Source organism: Pelodiscus sinensis, chromosome 1 (assembly GCF_052426305.1).
Source record: "Pelodiscus sinensis isolate ZL-2025 chromosome 1, ASM5242630v1, whole genome shotgun sequence".
NCBI lineage: Eukaryota > Metazoa > Chordata > Testudines > Trionychidae > Pelodiscus > Pelodiscus sinensis.
In genome coordinates, this window is record NC_143052.1 from 30252661 (window position 1) to 30274281 (window position 21621).

The window sequence follows — 21621 nt, forward strand, 5'->3', positions numbered from 1 at the left end:
CTGACAATAAGACTGGGCCGCGGCAGCCCGGCAGTGGAAGCCCGTCTGGGGCCATGGCATGTCGGCAACCTGATTGGGGCCACATGCTGGCCGGCAGCGGGGCTGGAGCATCAGCTATGGCAGCAGGGCTGAGGCAGTCATGTCATCCGACCAGCAGCAGGGCCAAAGGAGCTGATGGTGGAGAGGGGAGGCAGACTGAGAGGGCCAGAGGCAGGGGAGCTTCCCTGATCTGACAAATTCCCTCATCTGGGACCGCTCCGGTCTTGAGTGTGCTGGACCACTGTGGTCCAACCTATAGTGAATAATTTGAATATTTGAAATGTTTTTAACACTTTATTCTCTTCAACATGATAATGCAGTTTTTTTGCTCTTGTGGATTAATTGCAAGCCATTTGGTATCATGTCTAAGACAGCACAATTTTCTGGTTTGGGCTGAAATTTGGTCATGTACCATATTAGAGAGAGCCCATTGTTGAGTGCTAAATCTCTTCTTGTGCTACCTATAATCCACCCTCCTCTTTTACTAGTGGCATTGAGCCTTTCTTGGTAGTGGTCCTGATCTACCTGATTGAATCGGTAATTTGAAAGTTTCACAACCCAGTTGCCTCAGTGGAACTCTTCAAGTACCTCCGGAGGGAGATGGTTCAGTTCTGCTTACTACACAGATGCTCATCAAGCATAATTTGGGTAGTTATATCGTGAAAGAATGTAAGCATTGTTTTGAAAGCATACAGATGAAACTTCTAAATTCTGTTCCACTGAGATCAGATGAGGAGTCAGAGGATATCCACCGTATACATGTATTGCCAGAAGTATTAACAGTTGTTATTGGTGGATGTCTGTGTGTGTCTGCACAAATGATGCTAGCTGGTCACATAAACTTGCTTTTGACAGAATAGACCGGGTGGCCAACCTAAATCTGAGAAGGAGCCAAACTATGTCTAGACTGGCATGATTTTCCACAAATGTTTTTAACGGAATAGTTTTCCGTTAAAAGTATTTGCGGAAAAGAGCATCTAGATTGGCACGGATGCTTTTCCGCAAAAAAGCCCCGATCGCCATTTTCGTGATCAGGGCTTTTTTGCGCAAAACAAATCTGAGCTGTCTACACTGGCCCTTTTGCGCAAAAGCTTTGTGCAAAAGGACTTTTACCCGAATAGGAGCAGCATAGTATTTCCGCAAGAAGCACTGATTTCAGACAGTAGGAAGTCAGTGTTCTTGCGGAAATTCAAGTGGCCAGTGTGAACAGTTGGCAAGTTTTTCCACAAAAGCAGGTACTTTTGTGGAAAAACTTGCCAGTCTAGACACAGCCCCAGAGTTTACCAATGCACATTGCCAAAGAGCAATAGTTCTGTGTCACCAGGCCTGATCATCTCCCCACCACCACTCTTAGCACATCTTGCCCACTGGCAGCCCCACTGGTGTGTGCCTCCTTCTCCTTTTCCTCCTGCCCACTGGGATCAGCTCTTTCTCAGTGGGACACACTGGAGAGGGGAAGAAGCATGGGTGTGACAGACTCAGTGGAGAGAGTAGAAAGTGGCAGGATCCTAGGGGGAAAGGGCCTAGATCAGAGCTGGGGGTTGAACAGTGAGCACCCTCTGGCCCAGTGGAAAGATGGCATCTGTAGCTCCAGCCCTGGATTTGGTACCTATGAAGAGCCGCATGTGGCTCTGGAGCCACAGGTTGGCCATCCCTGGAATAGACACTAGATTTTAGTAATCTTCTGTAGCATCAGATTTTGAAAAGTCCAGGAGCTTTTCTTTGACTTTCTTGTCATGTTCTTATGGAGTGCTCAGAAGTTGTGGTAATATCAGATGCCACATTACCTGTAAAATGGTATATTTTACTGGCCATGTCTAATTGTTTGTCTACATAACATTCTATTTGCAGTCTACCCACTTGACCATTCAGAATCCTTTGTATACTACCTCAGCACTATTAGGAAGCTCATTCATATGTGTAGGCCTTGTATGTGTGTAATCAGGCTATCTTTACATTCTGGTACAGTCATCTTAGCTTCATCAGAGCAGGCAAGAGTGATGGATGAACAGTCAAGACTACATATTTCTGTTGAAGATAGATGTGACTTATGCAAGTCTTTTCACAACAGAATTCAGTGTATAAACTTCATGAGCTGGAGGCTGACTATAGGCATGTAGCTATATGTAGTGAATAGAGTTATTGTTTCTGTGATTTTCATTAAAGCTTGTCCAGACAGATTTTGGATTTTCAAGTTGATGTTTGAGGAAAATAGCTTATCTGCTGCTTATGTTTTCAAAGGTCACTGACAATTGTTTATGTGTCTGTTAAACCATTTTGCTATGACATCTTTATTGAATTTTAGTTCTGCTGTGCCTTGTGTTATTAGCAGGAAAGATGGTATTCACATTGCATCTGGAATATTAGTAGATTAGTTGGCTCTAAGTTCAGTAGAATCAGATCAGAGGGGGTACTCTGCCAGGCTGCATACTTTGTGGCTTGAAATATGTTTTGCTCCTCAAGTGTGTAGTCTTTTGTATCAATGTTACAGGAAACCCCTGAGATGCGACTGCCCGAGTTGTGACCCCCCCATCCCCCACTTACAACCATTTTTGTAAGTGCAGAAGGGGCCGAAAACCCCCGCCTTACGTCCTCGGCTTAAGAAAATTTTCAAAAACATAGATATATTTTTGACACACAGGCAGCAGTGTGAGGTGGCAGTAGCAGCCCCTGTCTAGGGAGAGCTGAGCCGATAGAGAGGCAACAGCGTGGAGTGGCAGGGAGGTCCTCAGGAGTGAGGCTGGAGAGCTCTGGCTGCCAGCCCTGCCCCCGGCGATGGTTGACCAACCACTAAAAATTCATGAGATTACTTGACAATTCAGTTAACTGATATTTAACATCCCTAGCATATCCCATATGGAGTACCTCTCCTATACTTCTATTTTTAAAGTTACAAATGATAGCCATTTTCTTTTTTGTTTTTACTTAGCTTAAAGTTCAAAACTCAGCTTGCTAAACAACACTTTCAGTTTTAGCTCATTTAAATTATGAAAGAAAATATGTTTAAGCAACTTTTCCCCCAGAAAAGTTTTCCCCCAGTTGAATTTCATTAGTATTAGTTTGTCTGGGGTCTACTCTAAGACTCCTGTGTAAGAGGGAGGGAGTCTAATATGGTTACAACATGGGGCAATGCCACTTGTCCCCTCTCTCGCTCAGTAACACTGGGCTAGAGCACTTCAGACCAATGTAATTTGTGCTCCTTCTCCCATTGCTACACTCCCAACACTCACTAGTCTGCAAATCTTGTGAGTCTTCAGTGGCTCTGCAGTTAATATAGTTTTAAATATTTTCTATGGTATATTCATGTTTTTCTTCCCTGGTAGTGCATAGTAGTTCTTTCTGTCAGTAGTTCATGCTGAGAAGGGTCTTTTGTAAATTGTAGGCATCTGTATATTGTTTAATTCAGTATTTTGTTGCTGGAATCGAACAGTCTTTTAAGCTACACTCATCATGATGGCTTCTTAATAAAAGCTGCTTGTTTGCCTAAGATGTCCTAAGTAGCTTTAAAACACGTGACTGAAGTTTAACAAACCTTCTTTGTTGTTGAATTTGCTTGCTTTTGCCTCTGTTTATTTTAATCACAAATTGTAAACTCTTTGGATAATGTTTGGCTAGAAAAATAATGCAAAATGGGTAGTGCAAATGATATAACTGTTTCCCCTTATCCTTGATTTGGACTTTGCTTTCTATTCTGAGAGTTGTAGTTTCTCTATTTCAACTTGCATAATAGCATGAGGGAGGGAGCTAGATGGTGGAGGGAATGATAGAGAAGAATGTCAGACAAGTGGGGTGAAAGACTGACTAAAAGAGGTTTTGAAACAAACAGCCAGGCAAGGGAAAAGAAGTCCAAAGTTAAACTATGGAAAGAAGTCTGACGTCATTGGTGCCTGGCACTGAGACTGCTTCTGCAGTTGCTCTCCTGGATTTTAGTGTCTCTTAACGGTTGGCTCTTTCCCTCACAGGTCACCTGGCTTCCGTTGACATTATATATATTTCTTAAATTAGATAGTAAAAGTGCACAGATAATTATCCTCTAATTATTTTTTGTGTTCACTTATTTTCTCCTAATGCTGGATTTTATACTGTGGCCCTTATGGTAATTATCGATGAACCTTCTGTGATAAGTAGATTTTACAACTGTGTGTGAAAGTAATATGTAGATTTTTTTTTAAGAATGTATTGTTAAAAGTAACATTTTATTCCTTTTTCTTTTATAGCTTTATAATGAAGAAGTTCTTGATCTATTTGATACAACACGTGATATCGATGCAAAGAATAAAAAATCAAATATCAAAATACACGAAGATTCAACTGGAGGAATTTATACAGTAGGAGTTACAACACGTACTGTGAATGGAGAAGCTGAGGTGATAACTGAAAATAAGTTTTATGTAACACATGTATCCCCAGTATAAAAACCTGGATTTATCTCCAACTTGAGGGACAAACTTGTTAAACCTGGATTCATTTATCAATCCTCCCTCTTTTTTTCTTCCCAATTCTTATTGTTGTCCACATTTAACCATTTTCAGACTATAGATGCAGGCAGGTGCTGGAGGTGGGTAGAAAATACTAAAGCACTTGGTCTTTTAAAAAATATAAAATGGAATATATGATGTTTTGTCTTACAGATGATGCAGTGTTTGAAGTTGGGTGCATTATCTCGAACCACAGCCAGTACTCAGATGAATGTTCAAAGCTCACGTTCACATGCCATCTTCACTATACACTTGTGTCAAACCAGAGTTTGTTCTGCAATTGACACTGTATGTATTGCTGATTTACAGTAATTTGCTTTAGTGACAGCTTTTCCAAATATGAATATTGATTCCAAACAAGTGTTCTATGTTTGAAATACATTAGTAAAAATAACACTGTAATCACCATGCCATTGTCGATGCACTATGAATGATTTGATCTAATCTGTGCACATGTATCCATCCCCATAGCTGGAAGCAATCGTAGACTTCTAATTTCACATGTAAATAACCCACTGTTAGGCTGTTTATCTCCTTCTTCCTTTCCTGTGAATTCCTTTGAATTCCTATTGTGAGTGGGAGTAGGGTAAGGATGGGCGATAAGCCAGAAGCGGTTCACCAGGGTTAGCCCCTGGTGGGCTGCTGATGTTTAATTTACCTGCGCATCTGCAGGTATGGCTGCTTGCAACTCCTGTTGGCCACAGATCGCTGTTCCCAGCCAATGGGACCCGTGGGAAGTGGCACAGAGCGGGACAACAGTTCCCACAGCTTCCATTGTTCAGGTTTGATGATCCACGGCCAACAGTAGCTGTGAGCGGCTGTTCCTGCAGACACACAAATAAATAAAGCACCAGCGCCAATCAGGGCTAACCCCGGTGAAACGCATTTGGCTGGAGAGTCACTTATTGCCTATCCCCTCCTGATTGTTTCACACTTTCTTCCTTAGGTCACCCTAAGTGGGAGAGAGAGAGCAAGTTCTGTCTATGGCCCCTCTTTATTAGTTATTCTGCCCAGGGAAGCAGACAGGCAACCTGTCATAGGGCTCAAATTTAGTGGGTAGCTGGACCTTACTGCACTGCAAGTATGGTCTCCAGCCTCAGCCAGAATTGTGTCATTGTGGAAAAAATAGCAAGAGTTGGTAGTACTTTGTAACAGAGGGCCTGGGGACTTGGATCCCACAAACCCTGTCTTAGGTGGAGCCCCTTTAAGAAGGGGTTGGGACTTGGTTATTCATAAAGTCCTAGACAAGGTGAACCTTCCCGCCCCAAGGCAACCTGAATCCATTTTCACAGGGGGATGGGAGGGAGCTAAGGAGCTGGGCAGCTCAGAGCATCTCAGCTCTCCTTCTGTAAGCAGCAGGGAAGGATGGTTCCTCGGCTTCTTGCCTCTCTTTTCTCCCTTCCTGCACCACCTGATGTGGGAATGGGCAGAGGGGATTGAAGTTCCACCACCTGGCATTGCTTCCCTGCTCCTGGAAGATGGAGAAGGGGACTCCAGTACAGTCCCCCAGGCTGGGAGAAGAAAGTAAAAACCCTAGAAAGAGCAGACATAAAGCTGGGGCAGCTGAACTAGGGATGTAATAGTGTAGTTGATTAACCAATTAACTGATAAGCCAAAGCTTATAGGTTAATGCTATAGACTACACACATTCTCCCTCTCCCCTTACCAGTACATTTTTTAGCAAGCTGGCCAGCAACCTGGCTCATTCCTTGCTTGTGCTGGGACCAGGACCTTGCCTCACTGCAGCTCTGCATTTAAAGTGTATTAGGAGGCAGGAAGGTGGCCAGGAAGATGTGGGAGAGATTACTTACAAGGTCTACAGTCATCTTAATGAATTTGGAATGGTGAACAACTCTAACTACCACACATAGGAGCTGTGTGGAAGGAGTTCAAATATCAAAAGACAATCGCCTCCCCACTAGTCTTTTTAAAAAAAAATTCTCACAATTTTTTGTTGAGGTTGGCTCATGATTTTTTATCTCGAGATTGACAATACTATTTACACGTCTTCTTTTCTGGGGAACTTTAGTAAGATCTTTTAAGAATTTGGTATATGAGATTACTGGATTCCGAAGCCCAAATTACAGTTGATTGAAAGTCTTTCTTGTGTTTTTACAGTGTCTAGCATAATGGGTTCCTGATCCTAATTGGGGCCCCTGGACACAACAGAAGTAAAAATAAATAATCAGACAGTGGCAGGGGAAAGCTGCAGCTCATGTTTCAGATTTTGTGTTTTTCCCCTGGACTACAGCTTCTAGATGCATCTGTTTCTAGGGTAACCGATTAACTCCTTTGGCAGACAGCACAGCCAATGCTGCCACTCTTTTCTTCTTCATGAAATGAGGAGCATACAGCAGTAGCCCCTGCTGCCCACAGAGAGTAGACCGCTGGAGCCTACCATGGATTGAAAGGGTTTTATACCTTCTATAGTTATGCCTTTTGCACTTTAGAAAAGTTGGTAGACTTCTTAGCTGATTTTCTAAGTTAATATTTGAGAGGGGTGTGTGTGTGTGGGGGGGGGTATATATTAGCTTTATAACTTACAGACTCAGAAGTAAGGTACTGCAACTCTTAAGAAAAAATATACATAATAATATTCTATTTTGAAACCTACAAAAAAACCTGAAAGAAATGAAACACTTAATTTTTAGTAAGTTTAAAACATAAACCATTGCAGCCAGAGACCAATAACAGCTGAGGGGATTAGTTAATTGGATGCAAAACCTATCATGTGACTAATTTTAAAACCAGCCCATATTGGAGGTGACTAACAATTTTGTAATATTTTAACCATTTTCCAAAATACACCTCTGTGAAATGAAATGGTCTTCATCTTTTCCTGTTTCTCCATTCTCCGGCCCTTACTTTATCCCCAGTCTAAAATGTTGGTGCTGGTATAATAGTGGCAGCTGAGAAGAGGCTCAGAAGAAAATACAAAGATAGTCTGGGATGATGCCCTAATGATAGCTGTGGATCAGGATTAGAAATTTTGTGTATTAAATCAGTGTATCTTTAGCTTACATTCACTGTGCTGATGAACTAAACAAATGAGTGTTACTTTGAAAGGTGATACAAAATGCATTAACAAGTAGGTTGTCCTTCGACTGATGTCCACGTGGGTGCTCCGCTTTTGCTGTCGGGTTGTTGATTGGAGTTTTTATAGCTGTATCTGGTTGGGCCATGCATGTACAGTAGGTACCTCATACGCGTGGCCCAACTCTCAATTCCTTTGCTACTACTGCCCTCGCAGACAGAGCTCAGCTTCTGTCCTCAGCATATCTAGTCAGATGAGAAAAAAATCGTTACAGCTACTTTCTAGTTTTTTCTTGTTCTCATTACTAGTTCTTGTTTCTCCTTCTCAACCAAAAAAAAAAAAAAGAGAGAGAGAGAGCGAGAAATATCATTGACAGGGTTGGGACCACAACCCCTTCTTTTGGGCTGCTTTCCCCTTTTTTTTCCCCTTCCTCGGTTACTTCTCCTAAAAAAAAAAAAGAGAAGATGGAATAGAAAAAAGAAAACAAAATATAAGAAGACTGTGGAGGTGCCATGCTGGGCTCCCCCAGTTTCAAGAAATGCAACTCAAGAAAAAATATTCATATATCTCTGACAGCCATTCATCATGCATTTGATGCCTGGTGGACTCGCACATCCCTCAGAAGTGCACTCATTGCTGCAGCCTCACTGGAAGAGTGCATTGAGACAGGGAGCTATGCCTTCGCATGCTGCTTTTCGATAAGGCGTTCCAACCTTCAGAGCCTTGCAACTCCCCAGCCCAATCTGAGTCCTCTAAGACCCAGAAAAGGTGAGCTGGTTCCCCACTGGCAAAGGCAGCGGCCAAATGGAAGGTTTCTCTAGCTCAGTCCCTTCCAGCCACTACATCTGCTAGGGAACTGGACAATGCGCCGGCACTGACCACGTCACAAGAATCTGCCAAATCTTCAGCACCGGCCTATGTGCAATTAAAATCTTCTGCACCAACCAAGATGTATAGAAGGCACCAAGCCCAGAACTGCCTTCTTTGCCTGTGGCACCCATGCGACCTCCACCAGCACCACACTAAGTGGTACTGACTGAGCAGCAACATGGAGCTGCTGCACACTGAGAGAGCCAAATCATGGCACTTTGGTGCTGGCTGCTGTGGAGCTGCCTCATCCGTGTGGCACTGTGTCTAGAGAACCATCACCATCAGCTCCTTCTTTAAGGGCTTCCCCTGGCTCACCAAGATCCCTGGAGTTCTCAGTGCACAGCGAATTTGAGGATGATTGTAGGAGTGTATGTTCCTCACAATACTCCTCTCCTACTCACTCTCATTCTGCTCCATACAGAAACAGACCATGTTATTCACAACAGCCTTTGTAGTTTGCACACTGGCCATACCCTTCACCACAGTACCCTATGCAATTGTCACCATGGGACCCCTAGATGTCGTCTTGCACCATTCTATTGCCTCTTCCACTCCAGTGAAAAGACCTCTTCCTCCATTCTCATGAGCTCCTTGTCCTTCTGCTAATGAGGACTAATCCTTCTGCTACTGAGGACCTAGAAGAAGAGGAGGGTCAGATTATCGATGATGATGATCCTCATTGTCTGGACACATCACCAGTGGATCAATCTTCCTCCTTGCCGGATGAGGCAGTCATTTCCTCAGATCCATCTCTGGCTGACAATTAAATCAGTTCCAGGAGCTATTCGAGTGTGTGGCTACTAGCCAGAAGGTACCTCTTCAGGAAGTGCAGGAGAAAGAACACTGTTTCCTAAAGATACTTCAGCCAATGCTGCATACCAAAATTGTGCTTCCCATCGACGAGGCCATAATGGAGACCTCTGATAAGATCTGGCAGACACTGGATTCCACCCCCATCTTCCACTAACAAGAGGACTGACAGAAAGTACTTTCCAGCCAAGGGTATGGACTTTCAGTTCTCTCATCCTCAGCCGAACTCCTTTGTGGTGGAAGCCACAACCCACGAAAAGCACCACAGACAACTGGATTTATTTGGCCGAAAGATATACTCCTCAGCCATGCTTCAACTCTGCATTGCCAACTATTCCTCTTTGTTGGCTAATCATAACTTAGATAAGTACTCAAAGCTTGTGGAATTAATGGAGCACTTTCCGTACCACTGACACCGCTGTTCATGCTACCACAACTTCCATAGTAATGCGTGGGGCTTTTTGGCTCTAAGCTTCTGGGTTCCCAAGATAGCTTCAGGGCAAGGTTGAAAACCCACCCTTCAATAAGAACTAGTTTTTTGCTGCTAAAATGGACAAGATGGTGCATACTAGCAAAGATTCTTGCACAGTCCTATGCAAACTTGGCATGTACACTCCACCTTACCGCCGTAGGTGATATACTCCATACCACTGGCAAAGAGACCTCGCCTACACTTGACCACGGCATATGGTATCTGAACATGTCGCTCTGGGTCAAGAGTGCAGAAAAAGCGCACTCCCTAGAGCTGCTCATCAGCTCCACATTCTTCTAAACAGCAGTTTTGAGGATTTGTTGAGGCTCTGCCTGACCTCTTCTTGGTACCAGTGCCTCAACAGAATATGAACCTTTTCTCCCACCATTTATTCCTGTTTTACCATCATTGGGCTTCCATTACAACAGATCAGTGGGTTCTGGAGATTATCTGATCGAGATATGTTATTCCCCTTACTTCCCATTTACCCCTTCCCTTTTCAGGGACCCCTTTCATGAGCAACTCCTATGATAAGAGGTTGATCTGCCTGCTACATATAGGCGTCGTTGAGAGGGTTTCCAACCTATACAGGGACAGGGGATTCTTTCCAGCTACTTTCTTAGCTCCACAGGGGGTTGGAGACCTATCCTTGATCTCCACAGGTTAAACAGATTCCTGCACAAACAACATTTCAAAGTGATCACTCTTGCCTCGATTATCCCGGCACTGGATGAAGAAGACTGGTTCACAACTCTCAGCCTTCAAGACTCATACTTTCATGTCGTCATTCATTCCTCTCATAGACTATTTCTCCAATTTACAATATGTTTAGACCATGTCCAATACAGGTCCTGACATTTGGTCTATCCTCTGCCCCCAGGGTTTTCTCTAAGACCCTCATGGTGGTGACAGCCTATCTCCGCAAATAAGGGAGTTATTATTTTCCCATTTTTGGATGACTGTCTGATAAAGGGTCCATCACGCCCAGAGACAGTTAACATGGTGTGCGTCGCCAAACAACTTTTCAAGACATTAGGACTCTTAATAGGGTTGCTAAATTTAGAGTAACTGACTAATCGAATGCTCGATGCAATTTGCATTGACTATTTGATTAGTCAGTAGGGCGCATCCGCCTTTGAAGTATAGCGACAGCCATAAGGCTGTCCCTACACTTCAAAGGCGAAAGTGCTGCAGGGAGCACGGGGCCAGCGGGGCAGTCCCCACAGCGTTTCAAAGTGACAGTGCCATGTGGAGAACGAGGTCAGCTGGGGACTCCCCCACTAACTGGGCTCCATGCGGCGCTGCCACTTTGGAAGGCCCCAGGGAGTCTGGTGTCAGGCTTCATGCGGTGTTCAAAGTGGCAACACTGCGTGAAGCCCAGGGTCTGGCCTCAGGCTCTCCGTGGTGCTGCCGCTTTGATGAACGCCTTCGTCTCTCTCCCTCCCCCGCTGCCTCTTTCTGATAGAGGCAGCAAGTGGGGGGAAGTGACTAGTTGACTCAACTATCCAATAAACATTTGCTGGATTTGCTAGCAGCTTGGGCCTGCTTACCACATCAATGTTTTCAGGCCATACAGGCCCTTATCATCATAGTGTTGATAAGTCCTACCATAACAGGGCTCACCTGTCTGCAGCTTATGGGGCACATGGTGCAAGCCACGTACGTGGTCCAGCAGAATTGCCTGCACTTCCGTTGTCTCTAACACTGGCTATCTATGGTCTACATCCTCGCCAAAAATTATGTATACAGGCTAGTTTCCCCCCCTCCCCCACCCAACATCCTTGCTTCTCTCCACTGGTGGATGATTCCCAGTAACCTCACTGGGGTCTCCTTTAATCAAAGGCAACCTTTTGCCCAGATTACAACTGATGCCTCCCTTTTGGGATGGGGTGCCCACTTCTGACACCACCTTCCTCTGGGCAGGTGGTCCCTGCAGGAGTGCAGACTCCATATCAACTTGTTAGAACTTGGGGCGGTGCAGAACTCATGCATTCAGTTTGTGCTGAGTATCTGCGACTGCACGGTCCGCATTCTGAATAACGACATGACTACCATGTTTTATATAAACTGACAGGGTGAGGCTCGGTTCCGTTCACTGTGCACCAAGGCTATTCGGATGTGGAATTGGTGTATCTGAAACAATGTCATGCTCTCAGCCTCAATGTCAAGCTCTCAGCCTCATTCCTACCCAGGCATAAACACTACCACATTGGATACCCTCTGTTGATAGTTCTTGCTGTTGCCTCTGTAATTGATAATAATTTGTGCAGTTACACGACTATTCAGTTACACGCTATCTAACATCCCTAGCTGATACTTGTCTCAAGTTGGCTTTTTATGAAACATGTTCATGTGTGTAGCTAAAACTTGGGGAGGATTTGGAAGGAATTATTTTGTTAAAAAGACATTAGTGTACTAAATTAAGGAGGAAATAGATGGGGAGAGCACTGTCCCTTGTCAAATAATTGCTATAGGGACCTTGTTCATATACAGTAAAGTATGTTAATTTTTTACTTGTTACACAAAAATTTATGAATTCTCCTTTGTTGCAGGACACTGTGACAGATAACAAGATAATTTCTGAATCTTCTCAGGTGCAAGAGTTTGAAACTCTTAGTGCCAAATTCCATTTTGTTGATCTGGCAGGATCTGAAAGATTAAAGCGTACAGGAGCTACTGGAGAGAGAGCAAAAGAAGGCATTTCTATCAACTGTGGACTAGTAAGATTAAGAACTTATTTTATTAGTCTGTAAACCTCTTTCCTTGTTTTTCATTCTCTTTCAATGAGTAATCTCTGAAATGGATATGTGTAGTGACACAATTAAGGATTTCAGTATGAGAGCTAAGAAATGATGATTTATAGGCATTATCACTTGGTTCCTATACTCGTTAACAAATCCTTGGTTTCACTAAATTGTAATTGGAAAACTGTGGCATCAGTAATTCTCTCTAAAAGTAACTCAGGCTCTGCAGAACTTATTTTGAGATAAAGTGTACTGTCTACTGATTTTAGTGGTGGTAATATAGTACTTGCAGCAAAACAAAAGCTATAAATAAAATGAGTTGGCTGTAATAAAATTTTTAAATATTAAAAATATCTAGTAGATCGCTAAGCTTATAGTGATGTTATGATTTCTATAAAAGGACACAATCAATTTGAAAATTTTTTTTTAAATTTAAAACAAAAAATTTAAAGTAGTTTCTGGTCCTATATCTACTCCTGAGTCCCCTTGACTATTTCATTGATTTAGCAACTAAATTTTAATATTAAAAGAAAATTCTTCCCTTTGCTGCGTGAAAGAACCAGACTAATGGTGGAAATTGACAGACTTATAAGTGATTCCTTGTCAAGCCTCTAAAACTCACTGTGGAGTCTTGCTGGTTTAACTGGTTTATTAGGGCTCTTTGTTGATACAGGGCATGTGCAATTTTCTTTACAGGAGAGGATACCAAATGTGTTGAAAATTTGGTGAAAACTTGCCTTTCTAACAGCAAGACTGCACACTTAGCCTGTCATCAGAACATAACCTGTCTCCTTCTTTCTGACTCATGTATCACCAGTGATAAAGGTTCTGCAGCCAGACCTTAGTTATCAGCTCTATTAACATTGTATTAGGCAGAAAACTGTTCAGCTGTTTCCCACAGTTGTACTGACTGCAGAGCTAGCGGGAGGTTTTTAGTTTTACGCACTTTATTTAGTAACACATATATTACCTGCATAGAATCTGAGTGATAAGGTGCTACTTTTATAAAGTCACCACAAGTGCACGTAGAAAAATTACTTCAAAGAAAAACATTTTAATTTGCTGAATTATTATATAGTATTTTGTTGTTATTCATAGATAGCAAATGACTAAAACAAATTCAAGCATAAGAGAACACTACTGAAAATAGCAATGAATGTGAAATTTCATAATCATTGGTTCAGTTAAGACATTTTACGAGCATATATTGGGAATTAGTTGCATAGAGTGCCACCGAGTGCTATGTATTTAAAAGAAAAAATATAACTGACATTACATAGATGCAAAGACCTCAAAGAAAGTAGTATGTTGTTTTCCTTTAGTGCAAATGTTTACACAAAAATAATCCCTTTGAAGAAAGTCGGATTGCATGTGCACATAAGTCTTTGCCCGGTCATACAGTAAATTTGCTATAATAATATAGCATGTATGGTAATGGAAAAATCACAACTAAAGGATTCTATACCAGTACCCAAATAAATCAAAAAAGTTTAGTGTATTCCTTCTTTCATATTTACAGAGGTATTCAGTCCTTATGTTTGTGTCAGGATAATACTGATGCAAGATATTTGTTTTTTTTCTTTTAATATAAAACTTAGTAAAATGTAATAAGGAAGATACTTTCTATGAGAAATAACTTATAAGTTTAGCCATTAACAAATTAAATGACTGTTACAAAACAAAATGTGATCCCCATTTTGGGTTTAATATGCTTGCCATGTAACCTGCTTGTTCCTAAAATCAGCAGATTGCAACAATCATTTATCATTGCCAGCATGTAAGTATACTAAATTGCATGAAAAATTACTGTAGCTGAGTCAGTAGCAACGTTTTTTTAAATAAGGTTTTGTAAAATTTGATAACAGACTTCTAAAACTTGTCATCTTTTTAGCTGGCACTTGGGAATGTAATAAGTGCCCTGGGAGATAAAAGTAAGAAGGCAACTCATGTACCATACAGGGATTCAAAACTCACAAGACTACTTCAAGACTCTCTGGGAGGAAACAGGTATGAAAATTTGCTGTTATATGCTAATTTGCTGTTCATCACAATGAACCAGATATGATGACTGCATAATTTAAAGAATGTTATCAATTTATTATAACTGAGACCTAAAATGTTTTGGATGTTATGTATATTATTACACAGCTCAAGATGACTAGAAATACATAATTTAAATGAAAACTTTCTTTTCCCCTTTTGGAAATAAAAATGCTTTTTGTATTGTGTTGGTGTATGATAAATATAGTATGAACAAAAGTGAAAATGACCACTATTTTTCTTAGGAGTGAAATAAAAAAAAATAGTACTAACGGTATAAACATTGAAAGCCACAGAAGATTAATTTAATTTCGAAAAATCCAAGGTGATATTAGTAACACGGGAGGAAAATTATGTTTGTTGTCATTGGTCCTTTCAGTCACATTATGGTTATACTTTGCTTATGGCTAAATTGTTTGAAATCTTGGTTGCCACTTAGGAAGAGAATCCTTTTTAAACCATGTAATTAAAAAGTTGTAATTTCATCTCTGCATCACAGTCTTATTAATTAGAATGTGGTTGAAACTTGTAGTCACTTTCTGCTTGAAGCAGAGTTTTTTACATGGCTTATTTTACATGGGATTTTCTGACCAGCCTTTGATGTGTTACAGTATACTTAGTGTCAGAAAGAAGATGAGTTCTTCATTGTGAATATAATTATGGTGTATATATATAATTGTAACAATCCCAGCAGTGTTTTACTGAAAAAACCCACTCTGTGGGATTTAATCATGTAACTGCCATTTTAATTTTGCAATCTAGTTTGCCTCCCCTCAATATTTTGACATTGTTCTTTATAATCTCTCATTCGTCTGTTCTCCCATCCATGCAACTGATAATATTTGTATGTCTGAAATATTTTTTTCAAACTACTCCCTCCTCTTTTGCTAGGGCGTTGATCCTTGCGTGTTTGTGTAATTTAATAGTTGGGTAAAAGACCAAAGTTTTTTGTTAATATCAATCGTCATTGTAAACAGAAGCTGAATAAATTTTTGAGTCTGAGCTGATATGTTTTCATGAATTTTCTAAGCTTGATTTGAAGAGTTAATTCCCTCCTGCTTATTCCTCTAGTCAAGTCCCTAACCTGTAGCATTAATCACATTGAGTTACTGTGGAGATGACTGTGATACAAACAGAAGATTATGACTTCAATGAGTAATAATACTCTATACTTAAACATTTATTTAACTCTTTTCATCTTCAAAGTCATCATAAACATTAATCAGCTAATTAAGGAATAAGTATCCAGGCTCAGATGAATTCCAGAAAACAAACATTTCCATGAGAATGTCAATAATAATTTAAAATATATAAACTCTATATCGTAGAGAAAGAGCTTTACAGCTGCTGGCTAACAAATCTCCATTGACCTCCTTATAATACACATCCATGTATGCTACTTTCCACTCACTGGGGAAATGCTTGCCGACAGCAGCTGCATATACCAGGTTAGGTTTCTTTCTTTGGGGTGGAGTCTGACTCTCCCAATCTGATTAAGTATTGTAGTCCATCTCCTGGGAGTGGCCTCAGGGTTCCTGAGCATATGCTCTCTGTGCCTCCTGCAGGGCCATCTTCCTCAGTGTTTATGCAGCTCGTATGTTTAATGATGTTATGTTGAATTGAATCATAAGGAAAAGAAAACAAAGCTATTATATAACCAGAATTGTCTCTAGATAGAACCAGTTAAAAACAGATATTGTGTTTGGTGCCACCGAAGAGGGTATTGTCTTTGAACCTAGATATACACCCCTAAAAAAGTGTGTGCATGTGTGTGGTAACCTAGATAAAAGTTCTATCATAATACTTTAAAAAAGATTTGAACGGCTGCATGACACTTTGGATGTCCCAATCCGTTATAATGATATCCTGAGTGATATCTTTACCAGCCCTAGAATTGCCAAAATATTTCACAGAGGATGGTTAATCAAAATTTGAAATCTATACTGTCCTTGCAGAAATAAAATTAATTTTTTTCAATTAGCTGTCCCATATTCTTGTTATGGTAGCAATCAGTACATACTGTACTTCTTTTCATTAGTTGTGCACTTTACCTGTTAAAATGAATAATTAATTAAAATGGTCTGTTAATTTTGTTTTAAATATCAGATTTCATTAACTTTGAGAAGCAGCTGTTGCTTGTGTGCACTATACATTTTTTATATAATTTTGAATACTGTAACATTCCATTGAACATATTCTATTGACTATATATTGTAAATGCTGTGGACATACTACATACAATCTTTTATTACAAAATAAGATTGCTGGTAACAAGAATTTTTATGTTGTACTGCACCCCAAAGATCTTAGATTATGGTAATACTGCTGTTGTGTCCATGTGTACTGTTCTCACTATTCATAATCCTGCCAAAAGGATTTAAATATTTAATCTTTTGTGTGCATAATGTGTCTAAAGATACTGAGCACTGATGCTGTTTTATCTGAAAGGACTTTGCATCAGGCAGTATATATCAAGAAATGTGTTCACTTTTCATATTATGTTCAAATAAAAGAGAAGTAAAATGAAGGGAATAAAATTAATTTTGTTAAAATAGTTCGTGAAACACTGATGGTAAAGCAGAGCTGAAGATACCACTCAGTGGGTCAAAGGGAAGTATAGTATGATGTCAAACACCTTGATTGAGCAAAGTACATTGAAGCTCAAGTAGCTGTGTTATCTTCAGTTTTGCACTATAATAAGACTGCTTGCATGCTTAAAGTTAAGCATGTGCTTAAGTACTTGCTGAATTGGTGCCTGGGTGCATGAAGTGAACCAAATAAAGAATTCTAAAGTTCTAGTCTGTGCCCTGACATTGAGGGCTTGGGCAAGTTGTTTACCTTTTCCAGTTTAGCTTCCCAAGCTGTACAATGGGGATGATAAGGACCTGACAGACCGATTAATGAGTTTCTCTTTTTATAAAGTCTTTGAATATATAAAGAACTAATACATGCCAAATAATTACCATATATGCTTGATCATAAGCCTATTTGTTTTTTGGTAAAAAATGACACAGTAAAGAGCAGGGGATTGGCTTATGAATGAGTCGTGTTTTAACACTTTGTTTTTAAGTTGGGGGGGTGGGGGGGAGGCAAACTTTAGTTGCCAGCCCAGAAAGATAAACTCCTGGCACACAGAGATGTTTTATGTACCTGGAATGGTGCAGTCATGGAGCCCCTCAGCTCTCAGTGATTGCAGTTCACCATTCTGGATCAACAGGAACAGCAGAAAGTGATGGCCAGTACGTCCCTTGGCCTGTGCTGCTTCCTGCAGCTCACACTGGCTGGGAATGGCGAACAACAGCCAGAGGCAGCTGAAAGACTCCATGCCTGCAGACGCCCCAGGTAAACAAACATCCCAACGTGCCAGCGGCTGACTGACAAGCTGGCACTGGAAGTTTGCAAACCACTGACATAGTCGGCTTATGAACAGGTCATTGCAGTTTTTACAATTTATTTTAACTTGAGGGGGTCGGCTTATGAGTGTACAGGCTTATGATCAGCTATATATGGTACCATTTACTTATATATAGGATATCAGATCAGTTATTGATCTAACATTTTACATACTAAAGTAAAAAGGTTTAACAAAATGGCAACATTAACTCACAATTTCTATTATAATGGTGTAAATCAGATACAGAACATTTTAAAAGTTAAAGTCAGTGTTTTTGTAACAGTGTTTGTTTCAGTTGATATATTGATGCTACGACACATAGGGTGTTTTGCATAATTTAAAGGGTTCTTTGTTTTGATTTATAAACTTGACCTATGTCTATAATTCACAGCCAAACAGTCATGATAGCATGTGTGAGCCCTTCAGACAGAGACTTCATGGAAACTTTGAACACATTAAAGTATGCCAATCGGGCACGGAACATCAAGAACAAGGTGATGGTTAATCAGGACAGGGCCAGTCAACAAATTAATGGTTTGCGCAGTGAGATTGCACGTCTTCAGATGGAACTTATGGAGTACAAAACAGTAAGTAAATTTATTAGGTTTTATTTTAGAATATCACTAAAATTTCACAACACATTTTCCTGTTAGCTGCTTCTTCTGCACACAAGTAAAGAATGTAGAATAATATCTTTAATTTATATGGCATGTGGTTGCATCCCAAATTTTACCTTCAGATATGAATGCATAACTACTGTTGACATCATTGGAAGTTGCATATTAGAAGGCAGAATGTGATCTTCTAACCTATATAGAAAACATTTCATTCACCGCTAAACCACGGACGCAGATTGCACATCAATTTAGGATGGCACCTGAGTAAGAGTGTTATTTTTTTAGGAATGTTATTGTTGTGTTGATTAAAGGTTTTAAAACCTATCATGTATATTTTTAGCGTTTGAAAATTTTGCCTCCCAGTTCTAGAGATTGCTGTACTGGTTTGACTGGCAAGAGAACAGGTCATACATTGAATGTTTTGTGCAGAGTTCTTGAAACAACAAAGTAAATTCTGGACTTTTTTAAAAACTACAGTCTAAATTATACACATTGGCTACGTCTAGACTGGCATGATATTCCACAAATGCTTTTAACGGAAAAGTTTTTCCGTTAAAAGCATTTGCAGAAAAGAGTGTCTAGATTGGCACGGACGCTTTTCTGCAAAAGCACTTTTTGTGGAAAAACGTCCGTGCCAATCTAGACGTGGTTTTGCACAAGAAAGCCCCAATCACCATTTTCGCCATAGGGGCTTTTTTGCGCAAAACAGTTTTTAGCTGTCTACACTGGCCCTCTTGCGCAAAAACATTTCCAGAAAAGTGTTTTTGCCCGAACAGGAATATCAAAGCATTTGCGCAACAAGCACTGATATCAGACAGTAGAACGTCAGTGCTTTTGTGCAAAATCAAGCGGCCAATGTAGACAGCTGGCAAGTTTTTGCGCAAAAGCTATTGCTTTTGCGGAAAAACTTGCCAGTCTAGACGCAGCCATTGAATACTCATATTCACTATGCCTACTTAGCAATGTTCCCTCTAAGTTGTGAGGCAGCACAGCTTCACGGGTGATTAATCAGCCCCGCACAATCTGTCAGCTCCTTGCACTGAGCCTTGAGCCTCTGACTGGGCAGGGCTAATTAATTACCTGTGAAGCTGTGCTGTCATGCAGCTTAGAGGGAACACTGCTACTTTGTGTTTTTCAGCAACAAAGTAGAAATATTTCCAGCAAATGTACTATTGTTAAGTTTTGTTTATCAGGCAATCTCCTTTCTTGGTGATGGCTTTGAGAAAATATTTTCATTTTAATATGAAAAGCAATGGATTCTTCATTTCCTCTCACCTGTTAATCCATGTTCCTATGGCTTATTACAAGCTGAGATAATTTTGAAGGAACCTATTAAAATAATTTCAGCACAAAACTGTTTTGAGAAATGTATTCTTCCACCATGTAGGAAGTGTAGGAAATTTTAAGTTTTTGAGTTGAATGACAGTTTGGTTCAGGTCAGTGTTTACTAATAATGCATTTTTTTAGGGCAAAAGGATGATTAATGAAGAAGGTGTGGAAAGCATCAGTGACATGTTTCATGAAAATGCTATGCTGCAAACAGAAAATAATAACCTGCGTGTTAGAGTTAAAGCAATGCAAGAAACTGTTGATGCACAAAGAGCCAGAATAACACAGCTTCTGAGTGATCAGGCCAACCAGGTCCTTGCAAGAGCAGGTATTGTGTACTTTTTAAAATTGAAAAGCTGTCTAATACAGTTATTAATGAGGCAGCCAGACTTTTGCTTTTTCATTTTTTGGAGTTCTTTGCTTAGGGCAGCAACAGCAAACCTGCTTCTTCAGGAAAAAAAATCCCCTCTTATCCATCTTTATTCTATTACTTTAAAATCTTTGTAGTATGTAAGTTAAGGCCTCAATTGACCAGACTTCTTCAGTATGCAAGTTACTTTTAACATGCGAATGGTCCCAGTGTATGGGATTACTCATATGCTTAGATGCATTTCTTTGTATTGGGGCTTATATACTGAATTGGTGGATGTTGTTATGATTTCTCGCCCTGCAGACTAAGTGTTTGAAATTGTTTAATCTACTGCTCATTTTGCATATAGTTTCAGAGCAATCTGAGGAGCTATGTACATATCCTACATTGTTACAATTGTGTTTGATATATTTTCATCATTAACTAATATAGAAAATAAATAGAAAAAAATCAGTTTAAATGTTGAACTTGTGGCACAAACGAGGAAACATACATTTCAGACTGGTTACACTGTAAACTCACCTTTTAAAGACCCTGTCTGCACTTGGGGTATCATTTAAAAAAAAAATCCCATCAGTTCAGCTGAACCAGCATTAGAACTGGTGGAAGGCCAAATGTAGATAAAGTTCCTGTGACTACAACCATTTTACCATTGTGCTAATGAAACTTGCTTCTCCGCATACCAGACACTTGTCTACATTAGGGCTCTAGCTGATTCATCTGTACTGGTGTTAAAATTATGGGAATTTGATGCTGGAGTGGGAGGTGAGAATGGCCAGTTCATTTCTTAAACGGAACACCTCTGGACCCTCTTGATGCACATTAATGAAACTTACAGGGCCATGGTGGTCTAGCTGGAGCTAATTCTGTTTATTGTATAAATAGCCACACATTCACATCTACACTGGCTTCATAGCTAGCTATCTTTTAAGGCCTGTGTGCATTCACAGTCTTATAAATCACTGTATTATATGGTTCAACTGGCTAGTGTGAATGTGGCCAATTCCATTTTAAAACCTAGCTTCAGTTTTCCCAGATATAAAATTGCAGCCAACAGAAAGAGGTGGAAGCAGGTTCAGAAGCTACTTTCCCCTTTGCCCAACAATCATAGAACACTAGAACTGGAAGGGACCTTAAGAGGCCATCGAGTCCAGCTCCCTGCCATCATGGCAGGACCCAGTACCATCTAGACCATCCCTGATAGATGTCTGTCTAACCTGCTGTTAAATATCTCCAGAGATGGAGATTCCACAACCTCCCTAGGTGACTTATTCCATTCTTTAACCACCCTGACAGTTGGGAAATTTTTCCTACTGTCCGACCTAAACCTCCCTTGCTGTAGTTTAAGCCCATTGCTTTTTGTCCTATCCTCAGAGGCCAAGGAGAACAATTTTTCTCCCTCCTCCTTGTGACACCCTTTTAGA

At 40.4% G+C, this 21621-nt stretch overlaps 1 protein-coding gene across 14 annotated transcripts in view; it reads left to right on the forward strand.

Moving 5' to 3' along the window:
• Window positions 1–21621, forward strand: part of KIF21A (kinesin family member 21A) — a 150471-nt gene that overhangs the window by 48778 nt on the left and 80072 nt on the right. For all 14 annotated transcript variants that reach the window (XM_075927460.2, XM_075927474.2, XM_075927496.2 and 11 more), the window contains exons 4-9: window positions 4257–4406; window positions 4671–4805; window positions 12256–12423; window positions 14339–14454; window positions 18273–18468; window positions 19966–20155. In XM_075927460.2, the coding sequence (XP_075783575.1) occupies window positions 4257–4406; window positions 4671–4805; window positions 12256–12423; window positions 14339–14454; window positions 18273–18468; window positions 19966–20155 (955 nt within the window). The remainder of the gene's footprint in view (window positions 1–4256; window positions 4407–4670; window positions 4806–12255; window positions 12424–14338; window positions 14455–18272; window positions 18469–19965; window positions 20156–21621) is intronic.